A 27727-nucleotide genomic window follows, 5' to 3' on the forward strand; every position below is an offset into this window, starting at 1 on the left:
AATGACAGTATGGTGGAGTAGAAAGAACTCTGAATATGGGGTCAGAAGACTTAAGTTCAAATCTGGGCACTGACAATTATGAGCTATGTAACCTTAAACAAGTTACTTGCCACCTTTGAACTGAAGTTTCCTCATCTATAACATGGGGAAAATAATACTTATACCATCCAAATCACAGGGCATTTTTTGTGCTTTATTTTATATATGTATATAAATTTTATACAGATGTGATCCATTAAACCACTTTAGAGAGAGGGGTTCCTTTTAATAAGAAAGGGAATCTCAGAGAGAGGAAAGTAGATGCTAGGTGCATTTCCTAGGGGGAGAGAATTATAAATAAGATGTCCTAGAAATCCTTCACTGGGCAAGAGGGAATAGATGTGCGTTTAGTGACAGGAATTTAAGGTAATTAGAAAGAGAACTTTTCAGCCTTGCCTTTAATAATAGTTGTTAGAAATTAGAGTGAGCTATCTATCACACAAGCCTATGAAATTTTCTTCAGTGTATCACTTGGAAAATCACACAGAGAACTACCGAGCTGCAGAAGAGACACAACCAGGGTGGAAATGGTAATTAGTCTACAATCCATTATGGTAAGACTAAATCTTTTACAAAGAAAAAAATGAGTAGGAAAGACCCAGACTCTCTGTTCCTGTCATCTCCAGTGCTAAAATGCTGTTCCTCTGCTTGGGAATAGGAGAATGGACTATGTTACCTATTGAGGTACAGAAAACGGACCACTTGAGATAGCAAAAAATTAAGAATAAATGGACTGAACCTACAATCTCAGGGAAATTTTCTTGAAGAGGGCATAATATAGTTGGCTGAGTTTAGTTCAGTGTTTTTTTTTTAATTTCTCATCATCTGACTTTGGTTTAGCTTCCCATGAAATGATAACTGAGTAGTACTGAATCATCTGTACTGAAAATACCACATTAGTAAATTACATTCATTTTTTTGTGGGGGGAACTCCTGGCCTCTTTTCTACAAATCTCCATCACTGGATAACATATTAAAATCTATTTTATATGTGATTGACAACATAAAAATTTCAGAACTAAAGTGAGGACTCAGTTGCAGAGGAACCACTTTGAACTGTATAAAAAGAAATGTGTTTCTCTGTTCTCCATTTCCCACCCTGGGTAGATTTTGAAAAGTGGAGAAGCAGACAATCTTTCCTGTTGCTTTTCTTGAGGGATAGTAACTATTAATTGTTGGAAAGTTAATACTACATTTTCTGAGAAAAGTAAGCATATATTCTTCAAGGTGTGAGAAAGGTGATTTAGCCACTCTTAGACCAAATAATATTTGCTCAAGGTGATTGCTAAATAAATATCAGACAAGTATTTGTGCCAAGCATGAGCCTGGCTTTTGATTGCTAGTTAAATCAGACCAGATTTAAACATGTAAACTTCTTGATTTGTATGGAGAAAGACATCTGTATTTGGTTTATTAAAACCTGCTGATCTCTCCAGAACTAAATTTGCTTCTCTGTAGGCCTCTGGGTAGCTGTAGCTAAAAAGCAAAGACTTTACTTTTTTGCTTGTTTGATTACCTGACTCTCAACCCTGTACAGGTGTGCTTGAATAAATTAACATGAGATGCCTCTGATGAGCCACTGCATACATTAACAGCAGAGGTGAAGGTGTGAACACTGCTACCTGCCTCCTGTTTACCACCTCCTCTTCAGCTTAGTAGTATCCATTTTTCATCTTCTACTATGTTTTGAAACTTATACAGATAACTTTTTTTTAGAGACTACCTTTCAATAATTACACATGATTATTCTAAAAGATAGCCATGAGAAATAAAATACTTAGCACCACTTCATGGTAACTATTTGCCCTAATATAATTAGGTATCAAATACAAGATGTTTCTGTTTTGTATTCCCAAGTATAAAGAAAGAACATTTCAGAGACACTGTATGTTTACTTACCTGTACTTTAGTCAATCCATATGCTCTGGGCTGTGTTTTCTAAGATCCCATGAAGTGAGTGTATGAGACCTTGTGGCTTCTTAACATGCAGAGTGATATTTTCTTTTGAAAAGCTGTTTGGCTTTACAAAAGAAACCAGCAGATTTTGCCTTTGTATCCATAGCTTTTCATAATGCAACAAAACCTTTACAATGGCAATTTGTATTGTCTGGATCTTTATATGTGGTTAGGGGAGCAATGAAAAAAACTCTGTCTCCTTATATCATGGGCTGGTATGGCAGGCCAAAGTAAGCCTCCAGTCTTCTTAATCACATGCTGACCTGGCTCCATATAAGACAAGCGCTTTTTAGTACATGCTGACCCCTTTATCCCATTACAAAAAGCATAGTAGACAATAACCTTATACGAAATATTCCTGCCTGACGGTAGAAGAAGAATGCCAGATGATTATAGACAACTATTGATGTTAGTTGCATAGCTCCTCGTGGGTTGGGTTCATAATACTACAAGCATACAAGTAATTCAGGACATACACACCTATTTAACCTTGTTTCTAGCCCCACCACCAAGGGAAAAGAAAACATCCCCCAAACTGCTTTTATCCAAGCTGTGTAATTCAAGCACAAAGCTTTGTGAAAGGTATATTTAGTAGGTGCCTGGTGAATTCCATTGATGACAGAATGTAAATTCTTTGACGGCAGGAAATATTTTGTCTTTGTATCCTCAGCCCCTAGCAGAGTGCCTTCTACTTTGTAGACACTTGTAAATGTTTGTTGAATTGAGTTGTACTGTCTGTCTGTTGTTTGCTACCCGTTAGAGCTGGGTGGGCTGTTTGAGAGCTTTTTCAGAACTTTTAAAGACTCTGACATACTTTGTCATGGGTCTCTCTTGACACACAGTCCTTCATTTGACTTGTTCCCTTTGAGAGGTCATTTCCTTTAGCCTTGTTAAAATATGTTCAGGTTCCCACCAGGAAGCAAGCTAGAAGATTACTCATCACACACACACACACACACACTCACATGAATTCCAGTGTAATTTAATCTTTACTATTCTACCTCCAGCTTTAAGAGGTCAGTTTTTGCTGATCTTTTAATTCTTATTTTGATTATAAGAAGTGCTGGGGTTGTTGAAGGGTTTTTCTTCTCTCCTATTTAAATTTCATTTTGAAAATTGACCTAAAAAGCATTTCTAAAATAAAACAAAACATTCTTTTAAAAAAATAATTTAATGTTTTTGCCATAAGACTAAAAAAAAACTTCAAATAAATGGATGTGGCAAAAAATAAAAGGGTCCTGCACTTGCCAAAAGTTAGTGTCATAAAAAAGAGATTCAGTAACTTTGATACTCAGGTGCCAAAATTTGTGTATATGAAGCAAAAGAAAGAAGGGGAAGGAAGGAGGAGAGAAGGAAAGGTGGAGGGAGAGGAGATACAAAAGAAAGTGGTGCATTTTGTTTTTTGCTAAGATAATTTTGTTCCCATTATTTAGCATAAAAATTATACTTTAAAAGAGCACTGAGATTCCATCCCCCACGGCAATCCGCTTAAATTAAAATGTTGGCTGTAAATTCTGGATAAAAAGCTGTTATGCCTAGTGTTAGTGATCTTAACTCTAATACTTTATGAAGCTTATTACTTCTTTTTATTAACCTTTGGGGGGAGGGGAAGATGTTACCCACTTCCATTTTAGTTCCCTTTCTTCTCTCTAATCTTCAGTCCACCTATATAAAAACCTAGGCCTACTGCTTCCAGTTGAACATATAAAACAAAACCTTAATTTTGGTACTACTCAAATTTAAATTAGTGTAAGCTATCCAGAAATAATACAAAGCAGTTTCTTTTCATATATACATATATGTGTACACACACACCATGCACATCCATGCACACACATGCATCAATTGACAACTGAAATCAAGAGAGAGAGATCATGCACCCAGGTGGAAGGTCATGACACACCTTGATTTAGTGCAGTGATATGTGGATTCCTTTCATGGCTAAGGAAGAGCAGGATTTCATGAGGAAAAGATCTTTTTTGGCCAACAGAACAACAACCCCCTCCATAGGAAGCATCTGGGGTCTGATAGCCAGGATAGGGGAGCACCACTAATTCTGCAGCCTTTTTAGTCTGCTCTGTCACAGAGGGGGCAATGCTGGGTCAGTCAGCTCACTAGTAATTGTGTTTTACAGACTTCTAAAGCAATTGGCTCAGTCAGTCCCAATTCAATAAAAGTGGAGCGCGCGAGAGAGAGAGAGCACTTTTGTTCTATTTTTTACTTGAAATTATTTCATTCAGCAGTCTGTCTTTTTTATTACCAGGACTTGACATTAGCACTCCAAGCTATATTAGCATCCATTTCAGCAGTTCAGTAATGGTATTAAAAAAACACTTAACTTCAACGGTGAATGGTTGTATGACAGTACCATAAAAATCCACATTAAAAAAAAAACTTATGTATTTGTCCCAGCAAATTATTTTTCACTTGTTTAACCACTTCAAAACTCAGCTCTCATGACTGGTATCCACAAGGGCTTTCTTGCTCAATAAGGCATCCCATGCTAGCATTTTGTTGGCTGGGGAAAGATGAAGAATGGAGGGATGCAAGGAGCAAAGAAAAATCCAAAGGGAAAGTCAGGAGATAAAGATTCTGTGCATCCTTGAGTTAGATTACCTTCCATTTGTCAGCAGAGGTAGTGTTGGCAAACTCCTAGCACCCAAGGTGAAAATCTTGGATCTTTCTGCAGAGCTGGGATTTGATTTTGAACCCTACACTTTCCAAACTTGGGATACAAGCCTAACTACTTTGGCACTGCACTGTGCTCATAAATGACTACATTAGGTTCTAAATTTTGATTAAACATTCAGTAATTAATCAATGGTGGACATGAAGCAGTTGGCAAGGTCCAGAGCTGCAAAATGTTTAAGACATAAAACATTACAAAGTAATTAGAATATGCTCCTTCAAGAGAAGGATTGCCTCAATAAAAGGGTAAATGATAGCATCCTGTTTATTGTGGACGTAGGCAGCCAGAGCAATATGATAAACTGCTGGAGATACACATATCAGTAATCATCCACATTATTAGTGTCATTAATCATAATTCCAAAAATATGACAGCAGCAGCCAACTTTTTGACCAATTTTGCCTCTGCCTGTTGGCCATTATAACTTCACTAATAGACTGCAGAGCTCCTGTGCGTGGCAGTTTGCATTGAGAATGGAAGGTTAATTATATTTGAGCTGCTGATTTCTTCTCTCCTTGGAAAAGCCTGAGCACTTTGACAATCCCAGGAGTTCACTGTTGTTAAACCGGTAAAAGTACTTTATTGAAATTTTCTTTGTTGGTCAGGAATGAGTAGATGTTTCAAATGAGATATAAGCGCCAGGCTGGGACAACTGCTAATGTTTCTTGCTCCAAAATGATCCTTGGACAGCAAGCCGAACTCATACTTTCCTTAAGATTTCTTTGCTCTCTCCAGTGGATGAGCAAAAAGTTTAGCAGTAATACCCACTGACAGCATATGGGGGAAATCTCACAAGATTAATAGCACCCTTGGGTTGGGTAAGATTTGGTAGTGGCTTGGTGGTAGTACTCATAATGTCAAGAAATATTGGGAGATAAGAGCATCCCTTCTGTGGAAAATTCTACATCTTAAAGTATGCCTATGTGGTACCCCAAAAATGAAAAGACAATTACATAATCATCTGAATGTTTCAAAAAGACTGTTTGCTGGCAAATAGATGCAATTTCTTGTTGATTAACTGCAGTGATTACTTTTCAACCCATTGTTTTAATTCCTATAGACCTGCCATAATTTAGATTGTTAAAACAACAAGCAAAATTCATTCATATGGGTTTGATCATTGTTTCATCATGAAATTATAGTAGAGAAAATAGTCAAATGATAATGATTTTTCAGGAAAATACACCCAAAATGTTAATAATCCCTTGATCTAATTTACTTAAAAAGAATATAATTTTATATTTGAGGTATTTTAAAAAGAGAGAGTGGTCCTGTAAATTTTATTAATCTTATCAACAACTTGGTACCCTTTGCCTGACACATGGTTGGGGGGGTGACCCACTCAATAAAGAAGATAAATTTTTAGTTTATCATGAGAGGATACATTGCATTAAACTCTTGGAAATTGGTGCATCTTCATCTGAACTCTTTCCAAAAATCAGAATATTTTTAAAAAGATAGTGATTGAGGGATTTGGTTTAGTTATTAAGGGCAGCTGGCTAAGTTAAAACTATACCATTTAACTCTGATGCGTTCTGAGCAGTTCTGCAAGTATGCTACCCAGGCCTCCCAAGTTTCTTTTTTTTCTCATACTAGAAAGAACTTGCCTGAGTGCATTTGCATTTACCATTGGAACAGACTTCCATTCACCATGTAGCACGCCGCTCATGTAGCAATGCAACAGGTACGTAGCTATTGAATAATCAGTCCTCCAGAGAAGCCCTGAAGTGTCAAAGATAGCTCAAAGAAGATAGGTGGAGAACACTGCTGTTCGATATCAATTCTATACTTAACCTGAGCAACTAGCACAACCAAATCCCACCATCCTTCCTCCCTAAATGACATCACATCATTAACATTTTTTATGCATTCCCCAGCAATGACAAATTGGTTTCTAACTGGAGCACCAGATTTAGTATGCAAAAGGCATGTTTGCCTCTGCCAACAAACCAATAATTCTCACTAACATCTTCAGAGTTACAACATTTATAAAGTTGCAAAGTGGAGTAAACAAACCATCTGTTTGGCTTTTCCGTATATGTCATGCTTTCTTATTAGCATATTACGATTCATTTAGTAAACAAATTTGGTGATTTCGTTCACGTCAAAGTTAGAGGAAGCTAGAAGATGATTAACATTCCTGGGACAGGCACATTAATACATTGCTTCCTCTGCAAAGTTAAATGGCTTCTCAAGAGAATCACCCCTTGTTGACAAGATGAGACTGTCAATTTTGTTTGCCTGCCACATTAGGGGCCGTAAGGGGATGGCAAGCTCTGAGAGAGAGGAGCAGTGTAGGCAGCATAATTCACTGCGAATTGAGAAAAGAAGTCTAATTCTGATAAATGGTCGACCCCAATACATCCTACCTGTTATTACAACAGACGTGCCGTATCTGTGCTGTAAATTAGTTAAACCCCTAAAGAGTTTGGTGGGAGCTTATCTTCAAGTGAATAATTTGAGTGTAGAGGGAACTGTCTGCGTGACCAGTGTGAATGATTTGTTTCATATTGAAAGGGATTGAAATGACTGAATTCCACATTTTTAATTTGCAAGAACTTACTTGTCCTTTATTTCCTGCATTTAATAAGCACTCCCTCACTTTTGGGCTTTAGTAAGTGTTATATGGCATTTTGCTTCGAATTTTCTTTCTATGCAGTGTGACGGTTTTCAGGACTCCTATAGAGGAACCTAAAATAGAAACCTTTTTAATAACTCTTACTTCTTTAAAAGAACAAAACAAAACACCAAAAACCTTCCAGTGTCAGAAATGTCATTGATTTCACAGAGCAACAAATATTCCTCAGAAACCACCATTAATAAACAGCAAAACACAAATTATGCAGAATAAAGGCAATATCTAATTAGTGTTCCAGCAGTTTCAGTAAAATTGTCAAGGTGCATCAGAGGCTTATTTCCCTCACTCACCCCCATTTCTTTAGGTTTGAATGGCAATCTTGCACTTCAGTGTAGAGAAACATTAAGATTGACAAAATACCTTCTATATATATATATACATACATATATATATATATATATATATATACACACCACATATACCATCTAACCAGACCCAAATTATGTATCCATCAATAAACAAATATTTACTATCTCCTTATGTGCAAGGTACTGAGACTAGCCAGGTTCATATTACCATTTGATTTATGGAGGAAAAAGAAGAAGGAAAAAAACCCACTAACCCCAAATGAGAAGAGTGACATTTGAGCCAAATTTCTTGTTAAGGTATATTTTAAAAGTTAATTGTACAAGTCACAAAACTTTTTTTTTGTTATCCCTAATTATGGAAGGGTTCACTGTTTACATCTACCTTGGAGCCTTCTTGTTGACCATTGTTGTAATCTCAATTCAGTAAATTCAGTGACTTAATATATCACTTCCCATTATCTAGAAAGGTAGGTCTAGCATTTGATATAAAAATACATTGTGATTAATGGATTATCCAGTTTGTGATTTCCACAGCCTGACTTTGAAGTTAGCCATGATACTTTTCTTTCATTTTGAATTTACTCCTTACATCTCAAAACAACTCCGAAAGCTCATACTTTTTCTTTAAAATCCAGCTGTTACATTTTTCATTTTCATAGATAACCAGGGCATTAAATAGAATTGGGCACATTGACAAGTTAAAAAGAAAACTATTAAAGAATCCCAAGTCTGGACTTATGCACACTGGGCAAATAGCATGTGCATTTAATTGACTGCATTTGCCAAAGTTATATTCATTTTTCTTCTGTTTATACCTAGTGAGAATCTCACTGGAGAATTGAAACAGGGAAGGAAAGTCTGGAGTCCATTTCAGTCCAATCAGATCATTTTCAGTCATCATTATTATCTTTGTCATTCCAAATTTGGAAAGAAGAATAATTATGGTTTTCCATGCACTGAAGGCTTTATCATATTCAGTGCCTTCAGTAAACTATAGAAAAAAATTTGCAGTCCAGGGTAGGTACAAGAAGCATGAATTAGAGCTATTCAAAAGACCTATTGATCATCCTGATTATAGCCCAAGTTTTAGGGCTAAATTCATACTATAATTATGTATGTGGGATTCACTTGGACTAAATTCAGGTGTTATTAGGGCCAATTCCTCCTTATTACCCACCTTTCTTAAAGGTTCAGCTTCATGCCTCAGATTTTTAGTTTCTGCTCTTTGATATATCCAGTGCCTGTTGGCAAAAAGATATCCTCTCTGAAGCTCTGCCACATTACTGTAGATTTTAAGGTACATGACCATTTTTGAACCACTGATCTAATGAGTAACAACCAAGGCCAAACCTTGTTTCCACCACCCATGCTCTTCACTTCCCCGCAAGGCATTCCCCTGTCCTGGGAACTTGCCCACACATTTCTGCACTTCCTACATAACCAATTCATCAACAATCAAGTAGAAACATGGCATTAATGATACTGGCACCCACAATGTTGGGGTCTGGTAAAATGTGCATGTATTCCCATTCCAAAGTAGAATGTCCTCGCTCTATCTTGGACAGATACTTTCTCTAGAAATATGTTAGAATACAATGGTTTCTATGCCTAGAGGAATAAGATCTTTACATTGGTATCTCCTCTCTTTAACATAATTCCAATTCTTCCCTTAATCTACATCTGCACTACTTCTCTTGACCAAAGATGTCTTTCATGGACTCTTTCTTCTACCTACTACATCTTTGATAACTTGATTCTTTGCCTTCTTTTAAGAATATCATTTTTCTCTTACAGTTTCTGGACCTTTCTGTTTTTAAAAGCTTTTTTCAGAAGGAATCTCCCATTTTTTTTGTTTTGATACATTTCATAGTCTAAGTCTATATATGAACTTTACCATCAGTGTTTTTCCTTTTTCCCTTTTATCTTCCCTGTACTGCTGATCCATAGAAACTTATAACATTCCCTAAATTGCCATTAACCCTGGGTCTTTGTGTCTATTTCCAAATACATTATGATAACTAATTGACTGCCACAGAGTATGACACCTTAGGGTTCCAGTTAAAACCAAGTGCTGGTTTTTGCTCTTTATCAGGAGGGATTCTGACCTGGAGGAAGTGATCAACTCAACTGATGTCATTATTCTTTTCCATATTCAGTCTGACAACATTTCTAAAAGGATTCTCTCTTCTCTCTATCCCTTTCTCTCCTCTCTGCCTTTTTTTTCTCCTCTACCTTTTTTTCTGTCTGCCTTTCCCATATCCCCTCCCTTGATTTTTCCTCATCCTTTCCCATACCACATCAAAGATTTTCCAAACCAACATTACAAAAGTATATTAGATGACTTCCCACCATGCATTCTTCCTATCCCTACTTGAGTGTTTTTGCATATGGCCTCTAGGAGGATTATTAAACAAAAATGAAATAGATTAAGAAATGAACATAAAAGAATCAATTCTTTTGAACGGTGGTTGCATAATGGAAATCGACTACTATGAATGAACTCGTGTACAAAAGTTATGAACAGCAGAGCTAATGCACTGCCATGAGTTCATCTTTATTATTGCATTACACCTGAATCAATTGATAAAGTAGCTTTTTTTTAAAGCCAGGGATGGCACTTAATTGAATAAAAGTCAATGTAATTATATTAGCAGAAGCCAACGGTACTGCTGACAGCGGAAAAGGGACACTGTTGAACAGAGTGCCAGAGCTAGTCTACACATTTCTGCACATCGTTTGGTTGACAGATATTGAGGGCTGGTACATCACCTAATTAGATTACAGATTTCCACTGCTGTAAGTGGGAACCGAAGAGAAACATCTCTTCCTATTATAGTATCAATGGAGTTGTCTATTTTCACAAGTCATCTTTGGGAAGACGTGTCCATCTGGGATATCAGTGTGTCCTTTTCTCAGTGTTAATTTATTCCTGCTTCTTTATTCAATGATTCTTGATGATATTGCTGTATGTCTGGCTGCTGTTTTCTCAGCAGTGAACCAAAGAAATGGTAACTGCAGATGTGTGAGAAACAACAGAGAGCTTAACCTGCCTAGTTCTAGATCACAGTAATCACAAAATGTGAGTTTGTGAAATTAAGATAGGGAGGGGTGTTAAGAACAGAGTAGAATTTCACAAGTGTCTTTCAGTTAGGATTTTTTTTTTATCAATAGAGTAATAGCACATAGTGTAGCTCTATTTTTGCATTCATACAATGACTTCAGTGGTGTCATACCCACATTTCAGGATAAAGACTTTCACAGTAGGCATTTCCTGCACTGTGCTTAGCAGCCTGCACTCCCAGTCATCTGCCATCTGACAATAAGCAAGCAAGGAACAACTGTGTCAGAGCAGGGACCACAGGGACGACTTCTGTTTATCATTCATGTATCTGCACACTGCATGCATCTGTTTAGAACTCATTTATGGATGATGATGATGATGCTGTGAATTTGGTTTGTCTAATTTGATTTATGATTTTGGATTGTGCAGCTGATCTGATAATCACCAAGACAGCAGTATGAGATGATGGCTTATGACAGAAAATGGTTTTATGATCAGAACATGTTAAATCCCTATTTTATTGTTTAAGTTTATTTTTTTACAAAAACAGATGTCTAGAATGTGAATTTGTTTTCTCTCTCTCTTTCTGTCTCTCTCTCTCCCTTTCTCTCTTTTTCTCTCTCTGTCTTTCATTCTTGCTTTCTTTTGTGATCGATTTAGCAAAAGATTAGAAAGCTGATCTTATTATCACAAGGTAAGCTCAGCCTTCCTAAGTGCAGTGTGGAAAGGTGTGTGAAACACCTCTGCCCCTACAAAATCAAGAGTGCTATTATTGTCTTGTGTGGAAAGGTGGAAAACTTTTCCATCTTCTTTGTCTATTTGGCACATACCTCTCAACCACCCTTCATTTCCGAGAAAAACCATCCACTCTTGTAATCAAATTGACTAAGTGACTTCTTTGGGTCTTAAAATCCTCTTCTAATTTTTTACAGGAGATATCTCAAACTTTTCATTTGCCAATTTTGGTTATTTTAATTGTAACAATCCAGTATAATGTTGAACTTCTCTCATTCCTGAGAAGTAAATATTATTAATTCTTTTGGCAACAGTAGCTTTCATTTTAGATACTTGTTTAACACGTAAGCCTTGTCAGGTGGAGAGAGGTATATGCCCATGGGGGCTTTTAAAATAAATGGGGGGGGGAAAGACTAAGGCAATGTTTTTCAGATAGATAATAGCATATCAGACTTTGTAAATCATGACATCCCTATGGATGTTTTGGGACAAATCCTATATTTTCTACACAAAACTCCCAGGAAGATGCACATGAGTTTTGCTTGTCTACAAATATAGGATTTGGTTAAAAATTGAGATTGGCTTTTTTTGGGAGGGATGGGGGAGAGGAGATCACTGATTGTGTACACATTTTTGTCCTGTCCCTACGGTTTTTTTTCTCCTTTAGTGGGAGGGGGGAATTAATTTTTATTTTTTTAAAAAGCAAAAAAGTATATACTTTTTTTTTCGTTTTTTGTACAGCTGAAAATAAATTTCACTAGTATAAAGCATGTTCTAAGGCAAATATTAAAGGGCAGGAACTTTTCAAAAGTACATTTATTTTATCTTTGTAGTAAGTTGTGATTCCAAATATATTGAGAAAATAGGCTTTCTTCTTAGTATTTTATCTTAAATTGCTAATATATAGGAAGGTTATTAAAACCCTTTGCTTGGTTGATTTAAAACTACCAGGCATCATACTTTAATAGTCTTCATTAATACTCAGACTTGTACCAAATGACCTTATAGGTTTGATTCCGTAGCTCACCCTCCTCTTTAATGGAATTTTCTCATAATTTCACAGTATGTCCTCTGAATTTCTCTAAACAAAAGGAAAGGAAAACTAAAACACTGACTTCTCAGAGGGCATTTCCCATCTTTCTACAATGTCCTAGTGTCATGATCTAAAAGGCCTATTTTGAGGTCTCTTGCTGCTGTATGTTCACACATGCATGCATGCATGCACATATACAGACACACAGTCTAATCAGACTAATAGATCAGTTACTTAGGAAAAGCAGCACGGTTTGGGGTTTGAATCCAATGAGAGATCTGAGTGTCTCACAGAGATAATGTTAGTTTAGAACTCCCCCATCACCCTCTCTACCACTTACCCATCTTGAGCCCTGAGGAAATAGCAGAAATGTTTATGATTTTAAGATGGTATCATTGACAGAGAATGCATTTTATATGATATCTTGATGAAAGCAGAGTCAATTTAAAAATACCCCCCTCTTTTCTCATCCTTCCCTTCTCCCCAACCTGCCCACCCCTTCCCTCTTCTTTTCCTAGACACAGTGCCAACATAAACTTGCACCGAAAACTGTTGACCAAAGAACTGGATGACATGGGCCTAGACTCATCTCAGCCCTCCCTTAGCAAGGACCTCCGTGATGAATTTTTGGTGAAGATCTATGGTGCGCAGCACCAAATGGGGCTTGATGTAAGGGAAGATGCCTCCTCCCCAGCAGGCACTGAAGATTCCCACATGAATGGCTATGGGAGAGGTATGACTGAAGACTACATGGTCCTAGACCTGAGTACCACCTCCAGCATCCAGTCCAGCAGCAGCATCCATTCCTCCAGAGAATCTGATGCAGGGAGTGATGAAGGGATTCTCCTAGATGACATTGATGGGGCGAGTGACAGTGGGGAGTCTGCACACAAGGCTGAAGCCCCTGCCCTCCCTGTAGGCATTGGGGCTGAAGTTCCTGGATCCCTCATGTTCAACAGTGTGTCTGTGAGCAATGGTGGAATAATGTGCAACATTTGCCACAAAATGTATAGCAACAAGGGGACCCTAAGAGTGCACTACAAAACAGTGCATTTGAGAGAAATGCATAAATGCAAAGTCCCAGGTTGCAATATGATGTTTTCCTCTGTGCGCAGCCGAAATCGGCACAGTCAGAACCCTAATCTCCATAAAAACATTCCCTTCACTTCAGTAGATTAGTTTAAGGATGGACACTTCAAATGCCAGCTCTCACCAGATGGCCTCCATGTTTGAACTGCCATATTCAGTATGTGTGTATCTGTGTGTGTGTGTGTGTGTATATATATATACATATGTGTATATACACACATATGCCTGTATGTGTGTATATGTATATATATGTATATACATATATTTTTTCTTTAAAAAAAAAAGAAAGAAAAACACTAGGTGCTTTTGGGTTTTGTTCTTTTTCCTTTATATTCTCGGGAAAGGGGTGGGATCTTTAAAATGGGGGTAAAAACAAAATGTCCTTTAAAAAAAACAACACACACACAAACTTGCAACCAGTCCCAAATTTATTATAAAATTACTTGGCCATCTCCAAAGAGATAGTTTGATGTCCCCATGACTGTTGCCTGCAAAAAAAAAAAAAAAAAAAGAAAAAAAAACCAAAAAAAAAAAAAAAAAAAAAATAAAAAAGGAAACTCTAGTTGTCTTTGTGGACTTTAAGGCTTTGAGAGAACCTTCAACTAAAAGCATGGCAGATTCACCTGTAAATATTTAGCCTTGAGAGGCCAATGATGTAAAACAATTGTATTGATGGTTGTTTAACTCTTCTGTTTAATTTTTACAGTTACATTCAGCTGTTATATATGCAGGAAAATAATAGTTTGCTGGCTAGCTCTATCCATTTATGTTAGCTTTAATGCACATTTTTAAAAGATACATGCTCTTGGTTTTACTACCTGCTAGATATAGTGGTAAACAGGTGCTGGCATGCTTTACGGCACTGGTCTGATAAAAACAATGTCCTGTACTATTACATAAATCCAGTCATGCACTTTTTTTCATACACTACAAGGGGATGTGTAATATCCATGCTTACTTTTTATCCTTAAACTATTGCCATACTCAGTAAGTGTCTTTTAAAAAAAAATACACTTAGATACAAATGGTCTGGTCAGTATAGGGCGTGAATGCCAAACAAAAGTATTAGTATTAACACAGAACTGCCAACTTTGCACAAGTTTCCAGAAAAGAAAATACAATTAGTCACTCAACATAACCACAGGCCAATTTGTTGGCCACCAGAAAACCGCTTTAAAAAAAAAAAATACAACACTTGGTGATTCTTTCAAGTGCCGAATGTTATTAGAATCAACACTGCATCCTTCTTGCTTATATGTTAAATTATATAAAAGGAGAACAGAATTATGTGGTGTGAGACAGGCAAGGCATTTTTTCTTTTGAGGAAGGCTAATATTTCAGGATACAAAGGCCCAGATGCCTCACTGCAGAACAAAGCTGGCTAGAGTAACAGGGCTGGGTGCTCACTTCCAAAGCTTCAACCCCTGTAATTTTTTAAAAACAACAACAAAAAGGCAAGAAGTCTTAACTGGCTTATTCTGTTGTTGGGCTGTGTCTGGTTTGTAGTGATCTCTTCAGTCCTTGTATGATTAAGGCTTGGTTGATGGATGTAATCAAAGCCAGTTAGTGGATAGCAAAAGCACGTCAAAGCTTTGCAAACATGCGCTGAACCTTATTAATTGAGAAACTTTTCCCTTCTGAAAAGTCAGTTGAGAAGTGAGTAAAATAGGGTCTCTCACTGTGTAATGTTTTGTGATTCCCCACATGATTCATCAAAGAGGAATGAATGAAAGTCAGACACAGAGCAATCGAGAGTGAGAAAGGAGGGAGGGAGACTATTCTCCAAATCCTTTTTTTGTTTCCGGTGTTTACAAATGTTGCCTGAGCTGGTAAACCACATTGGCAGCCTGAGCTACCACAACATACTGACTAAAGGATGGTATTTACTTCAGTTCTGCCTACAGCCAAAACCATGAGGTTGTATATTGTAGACTGTTTTTATTGTTTGGGTTTGTTTTTTTTTCCTCAGTAAAAAGCAAAAAACAAGGAATATTTCAGCAGACAGTACAAAACTAACTTGAAGAGAATGTATTTCTTTTCTGTATTTAATGGCCTAGAACATTTCTCTTACTTATCTGAAATTCAGAAATGCCCTTTGTTTAAAGTTTCAGATTGTTTTCATTTCTCATGTGTTTTGTAATTCTTTTTGTCTAACTTTCACATCAGCTTCCACTTCCGTTAAATTTGCCAAAGGAAACTGTCAATATGTTTCTTTCTTGTTCCTTTAGGTTTCATTGTACCTCACAGTATTTATTGTTTCCAAAAATAAGCATCATTATAATGCTGAGGAGTCAGTATTTGTTTTTGTAAAAATTCCAGAAACAATATGTCCAAGAGCTTTATCCTTTTTAAAAAAAAAAAATTTATTTCTTGTTAATGCTATGGGGTTCCTTTAGATCTTCCTTGATTCTACAGTGAGAAAAAGACCAAAAGTGTTAAAAAAAATACAGAAGAAACCATATTAAAAGCTACATATCAAAAGCAACAAATGTTTACAGTAAAAAGCTGAGGAATTACTATGACCATTTTGGGGTTTTGCTCTTTTTTTTTTAATTCCCCAGAGTTGTTTGTCTTTGTTGAGTAGACAGAGATGTTTTTCTTTGTTCGATGCCCTACCTTATGTGCAGTATTCCTGTGAAAGATGGCACCAGGATTATGAATGTGCATTCTCTTCCAGTAAAGGAATCCGTTCAGCATGGTCCAGACTACATTGTTGTCCACCACCTCAGTGACTAAAGAAGCACCCCCCCTTAAAAAATTTGAAGATTCAATCAAAATAACAAATTAATAATGAAAAACGTTTGAATTTACATATAGTCAAAATAAGTGGCACTTTTGGCTTTATTAAAAACTGATACTTTTTTAGAGTAGTATTGAAAAAAGTTTGCCCTTTGGTTGGGGTATTAGAAATCATCTTGTATCAAATCAATGCCTTTTTCATATTTTCCTTTAACTTTGTGTCAGTCAAGAGGTCGAGTGGCCCTAGTGAGTGAGTTAAAATCATGACTGAGTAGCAGGTCACATCAACAACCAAACAAGGCTTAGAATTAATATATTTGTCACAAACCATAAACCATGCATTTCAGGGATGGAGATAAGCCCTGGACTATTTGGCATTTTTTAGGCATTTTCTCTCTCTGCTAATGCTGCTGATCTACCTTGAGTCCCTTAAATTATAGTAAACTTTGGAACTGAGCAGGTGAAATGGACCAACATTTTTTAAGTGTGAAGAATTTATTTTTTATTTGTTTTGGGGGGTGGGAGAGGAAGGGTACCAGGCCACATAGGAAACAAAATCCTGAAATTTTTACTCACTCATAGCTAAGATCTAAGCAGGTATTTGAAGAGCTTTGAATATGCACAGCTTAACTAAAACTGGTGTCTCAGTTCTCATTGGGAAGAGGATAGGGTGTGGAGAAGCCACATTTTAGCCAATGAACCCTTCATCTTTCTCATTTTGTTTACATCAGGTCTTCCTCTCCTTAAACACTTTCACTAGAAGTATCATTTGCTGCATGGAACTTTATGAAGATATAAATTCCCAATGAAAAGAGGTTCAGCTCCCAGTTGGTTAATTTCAGCCAGAATTTGCACCACAAATACAAAGTAGTGTGATTTTATTAATGTGCATGCTCACTAATGTTTAAACTTCCTGTTTTGACCATTTATACACACACACACACACACACACACACACACATACACACAGAGATATATGTATATTTTTGTAAATACCCAAAGGGCTTAGTCCACATTAGGGAATAACTCTGCATGCTAAATTTGTTTAAAGGGGAAGAACAAGAGAGAAAGGAGGGATAAGCAAGAAAGGCTAATTTTGCAAAGAGCTTTGTTTTTTTCTTTTTTAAAACAAAAGGAGGGTGGGCCACAATATTAAAACCTGTGTTCTATTATTGATTTATTTAACCATGCAAAACAGCTGGACATATTTCAGTCTTGATCAGGATACCACATTTCATACATCCTGATACATTCTAAAAGTTAACACTGTTAAAGTTTAAATGTTAACACTGCCCAAACCTCATGCAAAGACCTGCTTAACATTTTAAATAAAATCTTTCTCGTTCCTCCCCCAGTGGTGCCACTGTGGTAACCAATACTGTATACGCCATGTGATCCCCTGGTTGCTGATTCTCAGTTCCATTCAGGAAGATGAGGGAGGCTAATAGACCCATTTATTTGGCAATGGCCCATTGCACTGGAAGTGCCAAGGATGGGCTACTGCCAGGGAAACCTTCCTTGCTTTACTCAAGGGAACCATGCACTAGGCTTCCACTAGATAAAATGTGCACTTTCATCTTTCTTTCCTCCACTCAAGATATGTGCCAACCAACTGTGGATGGAGCCATGTAAAACTTAAAAAGGAAAGAAGCCAGATGGAGAGGAATGATCTGTGGTTGTGATTTGACCTGAACGGTTCTAACTTGTACTTGGTCTGTTTGCAGTGGTTTCAATGGACTAGCATAGTAAATACAATTGAATTGTAATAAGTCATGGTACATCTGCTGCTATAAAAATACAAATCATGTAGCAGAAATTTACTTTCTTCCACATTATAAATGTACCTCTGCTTTTCTTATGACTTCTGCTAACTTTTTTTTCCTCAAAGAAATTCAAGTATGTTTCTCCTATATTTTGCATCACCAGTCTTTTCCTTTAGTGGAATTGAGCATTTTTACTTTTCTGCTTTCTCTTTGTATTCTTTCTTCTCCCTCCACACTTCTCTCTTTCTATTCATCACTGAAAGGAAAGTGTATGGTTCTTTTTAAAATTAAGAAATAAGTGATAGATTCTGGGAAAATGTCCAGGGAGCAGAGTTCTTCCCTTCTAGAGAGAGTGAAAGGTTGATTTAAAAAAAAGAATTCTGCTTCTAGAGTAACTAGAAGATACTTGTAACTGAAAAAGGATAGATATTCCTGCTCTATTGGGAGAAGTGAGACCAATAACTAAATAACCTCAAGGCACTTTGTTACCCGTTGTGATTCCCCAGATTTAGGAAGACAGCTTCAATTGACTATGAGTGAGAAGATGGTGGAATCATTGACCACAGAGTAGGGAAAAGTAGTATTGAATGATGAGAGTTTTCTGTAAGGAAAAGCAAATCTAGTGAAAACTCTGGAGTTCCTTAGATTCTAGTAGAAGGGTGTGTACCAAAAAATAGCCAGTGTTCTCTGAATGGAGGGAAAACAGGAAATGAAAAGTTGCAGAGAATCAGCTAATGTTTACTAGTCATGAAGAAGACTAGTGGTAGATAACAGGCTGAGATGGTCATGTAGGTGGATTAGATGCTGGTGGCAGCTGGTGTGTCTCTGTTTCTGTTCAAAGCAGCTATGATTATACTACATGAGTAGATTCTGATCAAAATGTAATCCCACATTCCACTTTTCTAGGGGGCATGTAGAATTTTTTTTTTAATTCTCTCAATTTTTATCCTTTCACCCAGAACTCCACGGTATGCTGGCCTAAGGCTCTTGTTCATTTGTTAACACAAATCCATGTCTACCCAAGGCTCACCTTCCAGTCTCTCATGTGAATTCCTAAAGTCTCACCAACATTTGTGTGCTGGACTATCATCATTTTACAAATTGAAACCTAAAATATTTCAGTTACCACTCAGTCCTCTTACTCCATCTTCTATTCCACCCTTCAAGGTCCCTGATCCTAGCCTTAGCTTTATATTGAACTAAACTGAATAGGACTAATAGGGGAGGGGAGAAGAGATCCTGGGTAACAATTCTGCCCCAAATTCTTTCCTGTATTTGGCATATTTTTTTAAAATCCAAATTCTTTGCCTTCACAGGGTTAAAAGGGGCGGGGGGGGGGATTTACACGTATACCCCAGTTGGGTCAATGTTACTATTCATTATACAATATTTTTTAAAAAAGAAGCAATATGTTATACTTGTCATAAAAGTATTTTTTCATTCCTCTGCTCTAAAGTGTGGTGGTGTAAATTCATTTGACCTTTACTGAAAAAAATACTCCTTTTTTTATATAAGGTAGCAAGACAAGACTCAGTGTGTAACAAATAGTGGACCATTACAAAACAGGGGAGAAAAAAACCAAGGGAAGCAGCAAGAAGCTTCAGCTCAATTTCACCTCATATCTTTCTAATAACTTACTTGTCACTTTATTACCTTCCAGTAATGTGAACGCTGCTGACAAGACTGTCACACTAACAGCAGACAACACCCTCTCGTCCTCAGCCCCAGCTCCCCCGGCTGCTTATTGCACTGGCCCTGAAGGGACACAAACTAATAGTGTGCTTTCAAGTTCAGCACTTGGCCATCAAATATAAAAGGATGCGTAATTGCCTGTTTATCCCTTGTGAAGGGGAAATTGAGTACTAGAGCTAGGCCTTCCCATTGAGTTTCCTGATGCAGGCTCAAACGTTAACAGATACACTTTCTCTCTACTCTCTCTGTCTCTCTGTCTCTTTCTCTGTCTTCTCCCACTTTCGTTCCCTTCCTTTTACACACATACATACACATTTGCAATGAGTGAAAGGCAGTCCCATCTGGACATCCAAGCTATGTCTTTGGGAAGCCAAAAGCTGGCTCAGGTGACCACTCGAAGGATATTAGAAAGACAGTACCAAGATGATGACTTTTCAAACAAAGGGTCAGCTAGGTAATGCTGCCTGTGAGGGCATTCTTTTTCATGTTCGTCTGCTTATTTGAAATTAACAGGCTCTGGCCACCTTTGCTCTTATTTATTTGCTAATTGGCTGTAGCCTTCGTTTTCCCTGGATTTATACACTAAGAAAATAGTAAAACTGAAGTTATTTCTCACCAGAATATGGGGGATGGGGGGTGGGGGGTGGGAGGAGTTAATGAGGAAAATCGTTTCAAATCTTTCACTGCATAAAAGGTATTGCCAAAAAGAATATGTTTTTAAGCAGAGCGTGACCCAAACAGATTGGTTGAGCTTAAGTAGAATATAGAAGCATTTAACACATTAGTACTTACCCAGGGTTCTCAGTGTTCAGATATCTGTCCAAAGAGTAGGATCCCCTTTGCCTATAGTATGTTGTGTCCAAGAGTACTAATCATTTTATATCAATTCAGCTGGACTGACAATCTGAAAAGAAAGACCCAAGGCAGTAGGCCTTTGGCTTTATCCATTGATAGGACATTTACTTGCAGCACAGTATAAATTTTGTTTTCAAAATACAAATACCCTGCCTCTGGGGGATGATGATAAATAAATGGGCTCTATGAAAGGGAAAGATGCACTCCAATTGAATCTATGAAAACTGAAGGTGAAGGCTTAACCATCTTGAACCAAACTTGGCCTGTGGATATTGGCTACCTTTCTTACATTGTTGAATTGCCACATTAGGATTCAGAAAGTGACTAATTGGTAACTAGAAAATGGCAATATCTACAGGTATATAACATTCCCCCAAACAACTTCATTTTGCCATAAAATCATTAATAAATTATAAATCTTGCCTTAATGTTGCAAAACCTCATTGTAAGGACATTTGGCTGATCATCTGTTTGTAGTATTTTTCTTGTGGAACCTAGCTGCCCTCATGATGAAGTTTTATCAAAAATCCAGTTTTCATGGACCCAAGTAGTAGCAGATCAAATATGCCTATATTTACAATGTCTGATTATCTGCTTTTTTGCCACACAAGATATCATGTTGCCTCCAGCCCCAAAAGCTGGGTCTGTCAGGCCATGGACAGTGGCCTACAATATCTGACTCTTCTCTGTCCCCATGAGTTCCCACATGCCCACACTCCAGCTAAGATCATCATCCAAGCAAAGAAGCGATAAGCAGATAATATCTTTGAATCAGGATTCAGAGGGAGGGGAAGAGACTGAGCAGAGAAATTGGGAAATGGGCAATGGGATTCTTTCTGAAGAAGTTGACTAAGTAAGCCTGCAGTGGCAAATTGAAATTAAACATTTTGTTAAGCAGTGATGAAGGATGTGAATAAAAGGATAGCACTTTGAAAAAGGTTTTTACAGTTAGAGAGGGAAGACATTTGGTTTTGTGTGCTTTTGAAGATCTCCAGTCTATTTCTGTATCTTGTAAACATTTATCCAAACAGAGCCTAATAATGTTAATATTAAAAACTTGGTTGCCAAATTGTAGATTCCAAGTAGAGATTTTTTTCTCCATAAGTAGAAGGGTAGCCTATCTAAGAAAGTTCTATTATGTTTCTGAGAGAAGTTTATTCAGAATTTCTTCTATGCCATCTTCTTAGAATGGGAGGGGGGGGTGTATTTTAACAAAAATGAAGACAAACAGATGGTGTAAATATATTTCTTGAGGAAAGAGTATCTGAGTGATACACCAAGACTTTATGAGGCTTCCTGTTGCCAAATGGGATGTTGAGATAATGCACAGTTAAGATGGCAAACTCATCAATTGTTAATCAGACTCTGCCCACTTCTGTTAAGGGATACAAAGACTGAGAAGGTGACTCTGGGGAGGCTGTAGCTCTGGGGAGCTGGGGAGGGGGTGGGAACTTGGCTGCTTGCATAGGCACAGTTCATCTGTCTCTGTATATGTATGTTTTAGGAAAGAAGTAAAAGAAAAACCCAAAGCCCTGTGTACTCTCTTCTACACGAGGAAAACTGACCTGAAATATTTTCAGTAGAAGCCTATCTGCCTTTTCTCCTTTTAACGCCAGGGGAGAATGCATCATCCCTTCCTCTTTGTCCTAGCTGTGAATTGGTACAGTAGCACTGAGAAACATTGATTCATGAGGCATTGCTCTTCAGCTCCCAGACAATGTGCTGAGTTAATAGGTTCACTTGAGATGTATAAACTAGGGCTGATTGTTTGTTTTTTTTTTCATCTAGTACTCAATTTGGAGAATTTTTGCATGTCTTTGTACAGTAATCCAATCTTCTCATTGCTTATCTGAATCTCTCTTTTCTTTCCTGGCATCACTTCCATGTTCCCGTGCTTTCCTCCAGTCTAATCTTACCCACTCCCCCAACCCCCATGGTTGTTCCTTCTTTCAAAAAGAAAAAAAAAACATCCTCTTCCTGATTCTGATCACTTTGGAATTTTTGTATGTCCTATCCCACCCAGGGTTTACATAAAGTGAATAAATGAATGAGATGTTCTAGTATTATATATTAATCTGATGCAACTGTTTAGCAATATGAAATATGGTACACTGGCTTTCCTGTGTAAACTTTGGTTCTGATGCCCTTCAAAGTATGCTTGCCACTTTCCAACAGTTCTGGTATAGAAAATGGGGCAAAATCTGGGTGGGAGACAGAAAGAAAGAAGGGAAGGTTGTGATATTTGAGACTTCCTATTTCCTTCAATATGCAAATCATTTAACAGTATAATGACTAAATAGTTTAATGCAGTCAGGGTACCCAGAGAAGGGGAAAAAATGTTGATTTCCATTTTACTTCCAATGTGTCCTGATTGCTGTATTCTGTGAATTGGTATTTCCCTCGCTTTTGTTTGTTTCCCCTAGGTAGAGGGGAAAGCTGTCCTCTACAGTAGATCCTAGAGTTAGCCCATTGAAGATTGAACATCTAATAAGATGTCTAAGTTAATTCTTGGGGAAATATTTTCTCATGCATCCCAAACCCCTTGGTCATGGCTCAAGAATAGACCTGTTTGAGTGAACCCTGTATATTGTCCAACAGAGGTGGCCTATTTTAAAGGGAATTGAAATACCTTCTGGGAGAAAGATTGCAGCAAAGGTATGTCCTATTCCTCTCCCAGGGTTTGGGGATTAGCCTTTTTTTGTTTGTTAGTCACTTCCACGGGCTTTCCTGCTAAACCTGTTTGCAGAACTGAACTCTGTTTTACAAAAAGATGAGATCACTGCACTAAGGGACAGGAAAAGCTTGCATCACGTTGATCTATAATCGTGACATTGGTAGCTTCATAAATACTGTATGTACCCTAAACAAGGTCTTTTGGTTTGTTTGTTTTCTTTAGTAGTCTGAGGAAATTAAAAGTCCTTTTTGATTTGATATTTCTTTTTGTTGTATTTTCTGTACTATAACTGTCTGCAGTATGTCTTTTGCATAAAATGCATAAGGGTTTGGGGATGTAAATGGAATTTTATTCATATTTTGTCCAAATACCTCTTGTAATTTGTATCAAAATTCTTGTACAATTTTTATATTAAAGATTTATCAATCACTGACCTCTTTTTATCCTCTTGATTTCATACTGACTTGATGAATTCAATTAGGCTTTTTAAAAATACACTTGCTAATTCATACCTTATTACACATTTGTCCATAGACTTTTTTTTATTTGATAAAGGTTAGAGATATCTCCTACATCACCACCATCCTCTTTACCTTTGTATTATCCTTGTCTGAATACATTTAATTCAATTGTACAAGCATTTATTAAGCACCTACTATGGACCAGAACTGGTAGCCCGAGGGTATATAAAAACAAAACTACTTGTCTTGGGGAATTTACTTTCTACTTGGAGGAAACATCAAGTACACAAATAAGTAACCACTATGTTCACAAAAGAAAAAATAATTTTAGAAAAGTGAGATAAATAAAAACAGGGTAAGGAACCAGCCAATTAATTTACAACCTTGTTTGGGTGGGAATTATGGGAATGGGACAATGGAGAAGGCATCTGGAAAGTCTACAATTGCTCAGAACGGATCCTAGAACTATTTAACACAGTAGACCTAAAAAAGGGACAAATGGCTCTGTCTTTCATCTCACATGGTCAGATAGAACATTTGTAACAATATACCAGAGAACCCTTTACTGAGCTTACTATGTTCCTAATCTGAGTTCTTTTTCCCCCACATAAAATATTCCCTTGTGGGCCGCCCCTGGGTATCACTCAGGAATCCCCATCTCTCTCAGCAAGAGGAGGGTTGAAGGAACCAAGGAAGTGTCTGTGTCTGTGCACAGAGAAATGAGCTGTTTTTTTTTTTTCCCCTTCACATTCATGGGGCACAGCAGACAGAATGATGGCTCTATTTTTTTTCGGGCCTAAACGCTTGTGTTTCAGTTCGTATTCTCCTGGCAATGATTTTCTGCAGATCGTGCTTGTTATATCTGGAAATAAAACCAGCAGACGGGAAGATGTCATAATCGGCGACATTTCCTCCCTTGCTCACAGGGCTTGAGGGACCATGAAAAGGAGGCCGCATTATGGCAGGTTTGACTCAGCATTGTTTAAAAATGGCATACTAATTCCATCTCTTCAGACATTCCTAGTTAAGAAGTTAGGCTAACCCAGTTCTATAACTGTTGGCCAGCTCCCCAGGCCAAATTTGGGGATGCAAGCAGTATTTTCCTTCATTTTCCCCAGCACTGGATTTTCACAGATCTCTCTGGATGCCCCTGACCTTTTTGTTTCTTGTATACAAAGCTTTTTCACCCCAAACCCTCCCCATTTTCATTTTGTCTACAAGCTGAGGAGTATTAGCTAAACAGACACAATGGGACGTCCCCAGGAAGGCCACTCACAAAGGAGGTGGAGAGGTTGTTGACTAAGGTCGTCTGGCTTTCATCAGATCAACATAAACTGCCCAATAAGGGGCTGGATGGCTTTAATCTATGACTGACTCCTGAAGAGCCCGACCCTCACCCCTGTTTGTGATGTAGCTGCCCCTTCCCAGGTCTTGGCGTTTTCCATCCTGGTTGCTCTGAGACAGCCTCCACCGGCCACATTTTGTGTTTTGTTCATTTCTCTCGTTTGCAGATAGAAAAGGGACTTGGGGGGAGGGGGGGAAGGGGGACAGGGAAGGGGTGGAGAGAGAAGCAATGAAAGGTTAAGCAACTTTGGGAAAGTCAACCTTTGTTGAGGCATGTGGTTATCCTCCCATGTTATTAAATGTCATAGATGTGTTAATGCAGTTCTGCAAGGAAGCCAAGCATAATTATGATCTTTTCATCTGTCATAACACATCTGTAATTGGCATGAGTTCCCCCTTAAACAGCGGCTTTTTTTTAAATGGGAGGATTTCCATAGTCAGAGAGGAGATATTAGCAGGCACCCATAAAAGACAGATCTTGGCACAACCATAAGCTCGCTGCCTGGGTAAGAGCCAGTCACTCGCACAGGGCCACTTTGAAGACTTGCTGCCTGATTGTTTGCTCCCTGTCAGTGGGTGATATGACGGTAGATTAAGTGCTACTAATCTAATCAAGCAGGCTCCCACGACAATGCTGATCTATCTGGGAGAGGTTGGGGAGGGCAGCTATGGTGGGGGAGGGCTGGGAGGGGGCTGGATCAGGGAAGAGAATATTGAATTGCCTGAAGTAATACTTGGGGGTGGAGAGGGAAGGGGTGAAGTCTATTGATCTTCACAAGGTGCCGTTATTTTAGTCATGTGACTTCTGCACACCCAATCATTACCCATATTCATCAGCGACAGCATAATGAACAGAGGTATTGATTAGTAGGGCCAGCCGCACAGATTTCCCAACAGTGCTAGTTCACGTTGATAGGTCTCCAATGGGAATACATGCAAGTGCAGCCCAGTAACATAACTTATTGTGTTCTCAGGTCTCCCATTGATTTTGTTTGAAGGGGGAGAAGGGAAGGAAAAAAAAAAACGACTCACCATCATTGCATACAGTGGCTCTCCCTTGACCTTTTTCTGAAGAGATCTTTGAGAAGAGAGCACGGAAGGAGAGTCAACAAGTAATCAATCCTGTTGTAAGTTTTTGGCTACCATCACATGAACCCAATGGCCAGTAGTTGCTATCAGCCAGCCAATCCAATGTCGAGTGTCTTCTGCTCCTGCCTATGTGGTCTTGATTTACAGATGTTGGTTCTGACCTGGAGAGTGCTGGTCAAAGCTAAGCACCATCAAGCCTACCAAGCTTTCTCTCCCTATAGATGACCTATAAATGGCTTTGGAGCAATGATCACCTTATGCTAAGGTGGACGTGGCACAAAGCTAATGAATCCCAGTTTTAATGCTGCTGACCCCAAACCCAGTGATACCAGTGAGGCTCTAACCTTCCAAGTCTGCTTCCTGACAGGAGACCTCATCCAAATGCAGCTCCTAGAAGGCATTTATCTGGTTGGATGGCCAGTGCTTAGGTCCTGCCTTACCACTTTGTTTTCTTTGGGGAGACTTTGCTGCTCGTGACTCACAGGGGCTCTTGTATGTCCTTTGCCAGAATTAGTTGTGACCCACATGCCTTAATCGTTAGGAGCCATGTTCTGCCTGACAGGCTACATGCTACTTAAAATTCCACTGTATAGCTCCAGATCATTAAATCACCAGGAAAAATAAAGGATTAAGGAAAGGGGTGGCAATTATAAAGAAGAAAAAAAAATCCATCTCTTCAAGAGCCAGGAATTCACAAAGTAAACCACACCCCCCACCTTTCCTGATCATAATAAGAGTGGTATGCTAGTAAAATATTAGAAAAATAACCACTCCTCAATAACATACAATGCAGTTGCTTCCCCTGAACTAAAATCTACCTCCCCATGTACGTCTTGGAGATATCCTGATTTTCAGGAAGCCAAGCTCCTCACCTGTACATTACCACTGTGTTTTAGGATAATAGAACTAAAAAGGACCTAGGAAGTCATCTAGTCAAGTGCTCTCATTTCACAAATGAGAGAACTGAGTCTAAGAGAGGTGAAGTCACTTGCCCAAGGTCACTCATATAATAGGTGGCAGAATCATGTTTCAAAGCCAGGACTTCTGACTCTCATTCCAGCACCCTTTTCTCAGCACCACACTGTAAGAGTTTTAATTAGCCTTACCTTGATCAGTAGACATGTCCATCCTATGAAGCATCCTCTTTTCCAGAGCTTAATAAAACACCAGTGTCCCCTTCAACCTTTTTCCCCTTTATTTCTTCTCTCCCCACCCCCATCATAGTTTTCTGTTCAATTTTATTTTCTTGGCATATACCTCTTTTTTTTTTTAATCAGTTCAATATATTTTGATCCTTTGGGGTTGGAATGTAGCTTGACTTCTTTTCAAATATAAGAGCTTAAGGAAAAAAAAAAGAATCCAAAGTGCTCCAATAATTTTAACTCCTGGGTTCCACGTGTTGGGGAGCAGCTTCACATTATTGGAATGTTTCAAAAAATGTTCATAAGCAATTGAATTTGGAGATTATCAAGGCCCTGGGCATGTGCTGTCTGACGTGATTTAAAATTATTAGAACACTTACACGTTTTTAGAGAGATTCATTCTTACAAATATAAGTGCTA

The 27727-nt window shown here is 38.0% G+C and overlaps 1 protein-coding gene and 1 long non-coding RNA gene across 11 annotated transcripts in view; one reads left to right on the forward strand and one right to left on the reverse strand.

The window, feature by feature from the left end:
• The window catches only part of BNC2 (basonuclin zinc finger protein 2), a 529053-nt gene extending 505349 nt beyond the window's left edge, over positions 1–23704 (forward strand). For 9 of the 10 annotated variants that reach the window (XM_069090666.1, XM_069090665.1, XM_069090667.1 and 6 more), the window contains one exon: positions 12978–23704. In XM_069090666.1, the coding sequence (XP_068946767.1) occupies positions 12978–13638 (661 nt within the window). In that variant the 3' untranslated portion in view covers positions 13639–23704. Of the gene's footprint in view, positions 1–11351; positions 11386–12977 lie in introns of all 10 variants that reach the window. The other variant, XM_069090674.1, reaches the window with a different exon arrangement.
• On the reverse strand, positions 13959–27500 carry LOC138163192 (uncharacterized). The gene is made up of 4 exons (XR_011168837.1): positions 27272–27500; positions 20535–20646; positions 16165–16297; positions 13959–14036 (listed from the first exon to the last, which is right to left on the reverse strand). It is a non-coding gene; the product is annotated as an uncharacterized lncRNA (long non-coding RNA).
• Between the last annotated feature and the right edge of the window lie 227 nt (positions 27501–27727).

Source organism: Petaurus breviceps, unplaced genomic scaffold, assembly GCF_028583685.1.
Source record: "Petaurus breviceps papuanus isolate PSGF00001 unplaced genomic scaffold, PetGlider_PUasm1.0 187, whole genome shotgun sequence".
NCBI classification, from domain to species: Eukaryota; Metazoa; Chordata; class Mammalia; order Diprotodontia; family Petauridae; genus Petaurus; species Petaurus breviceps.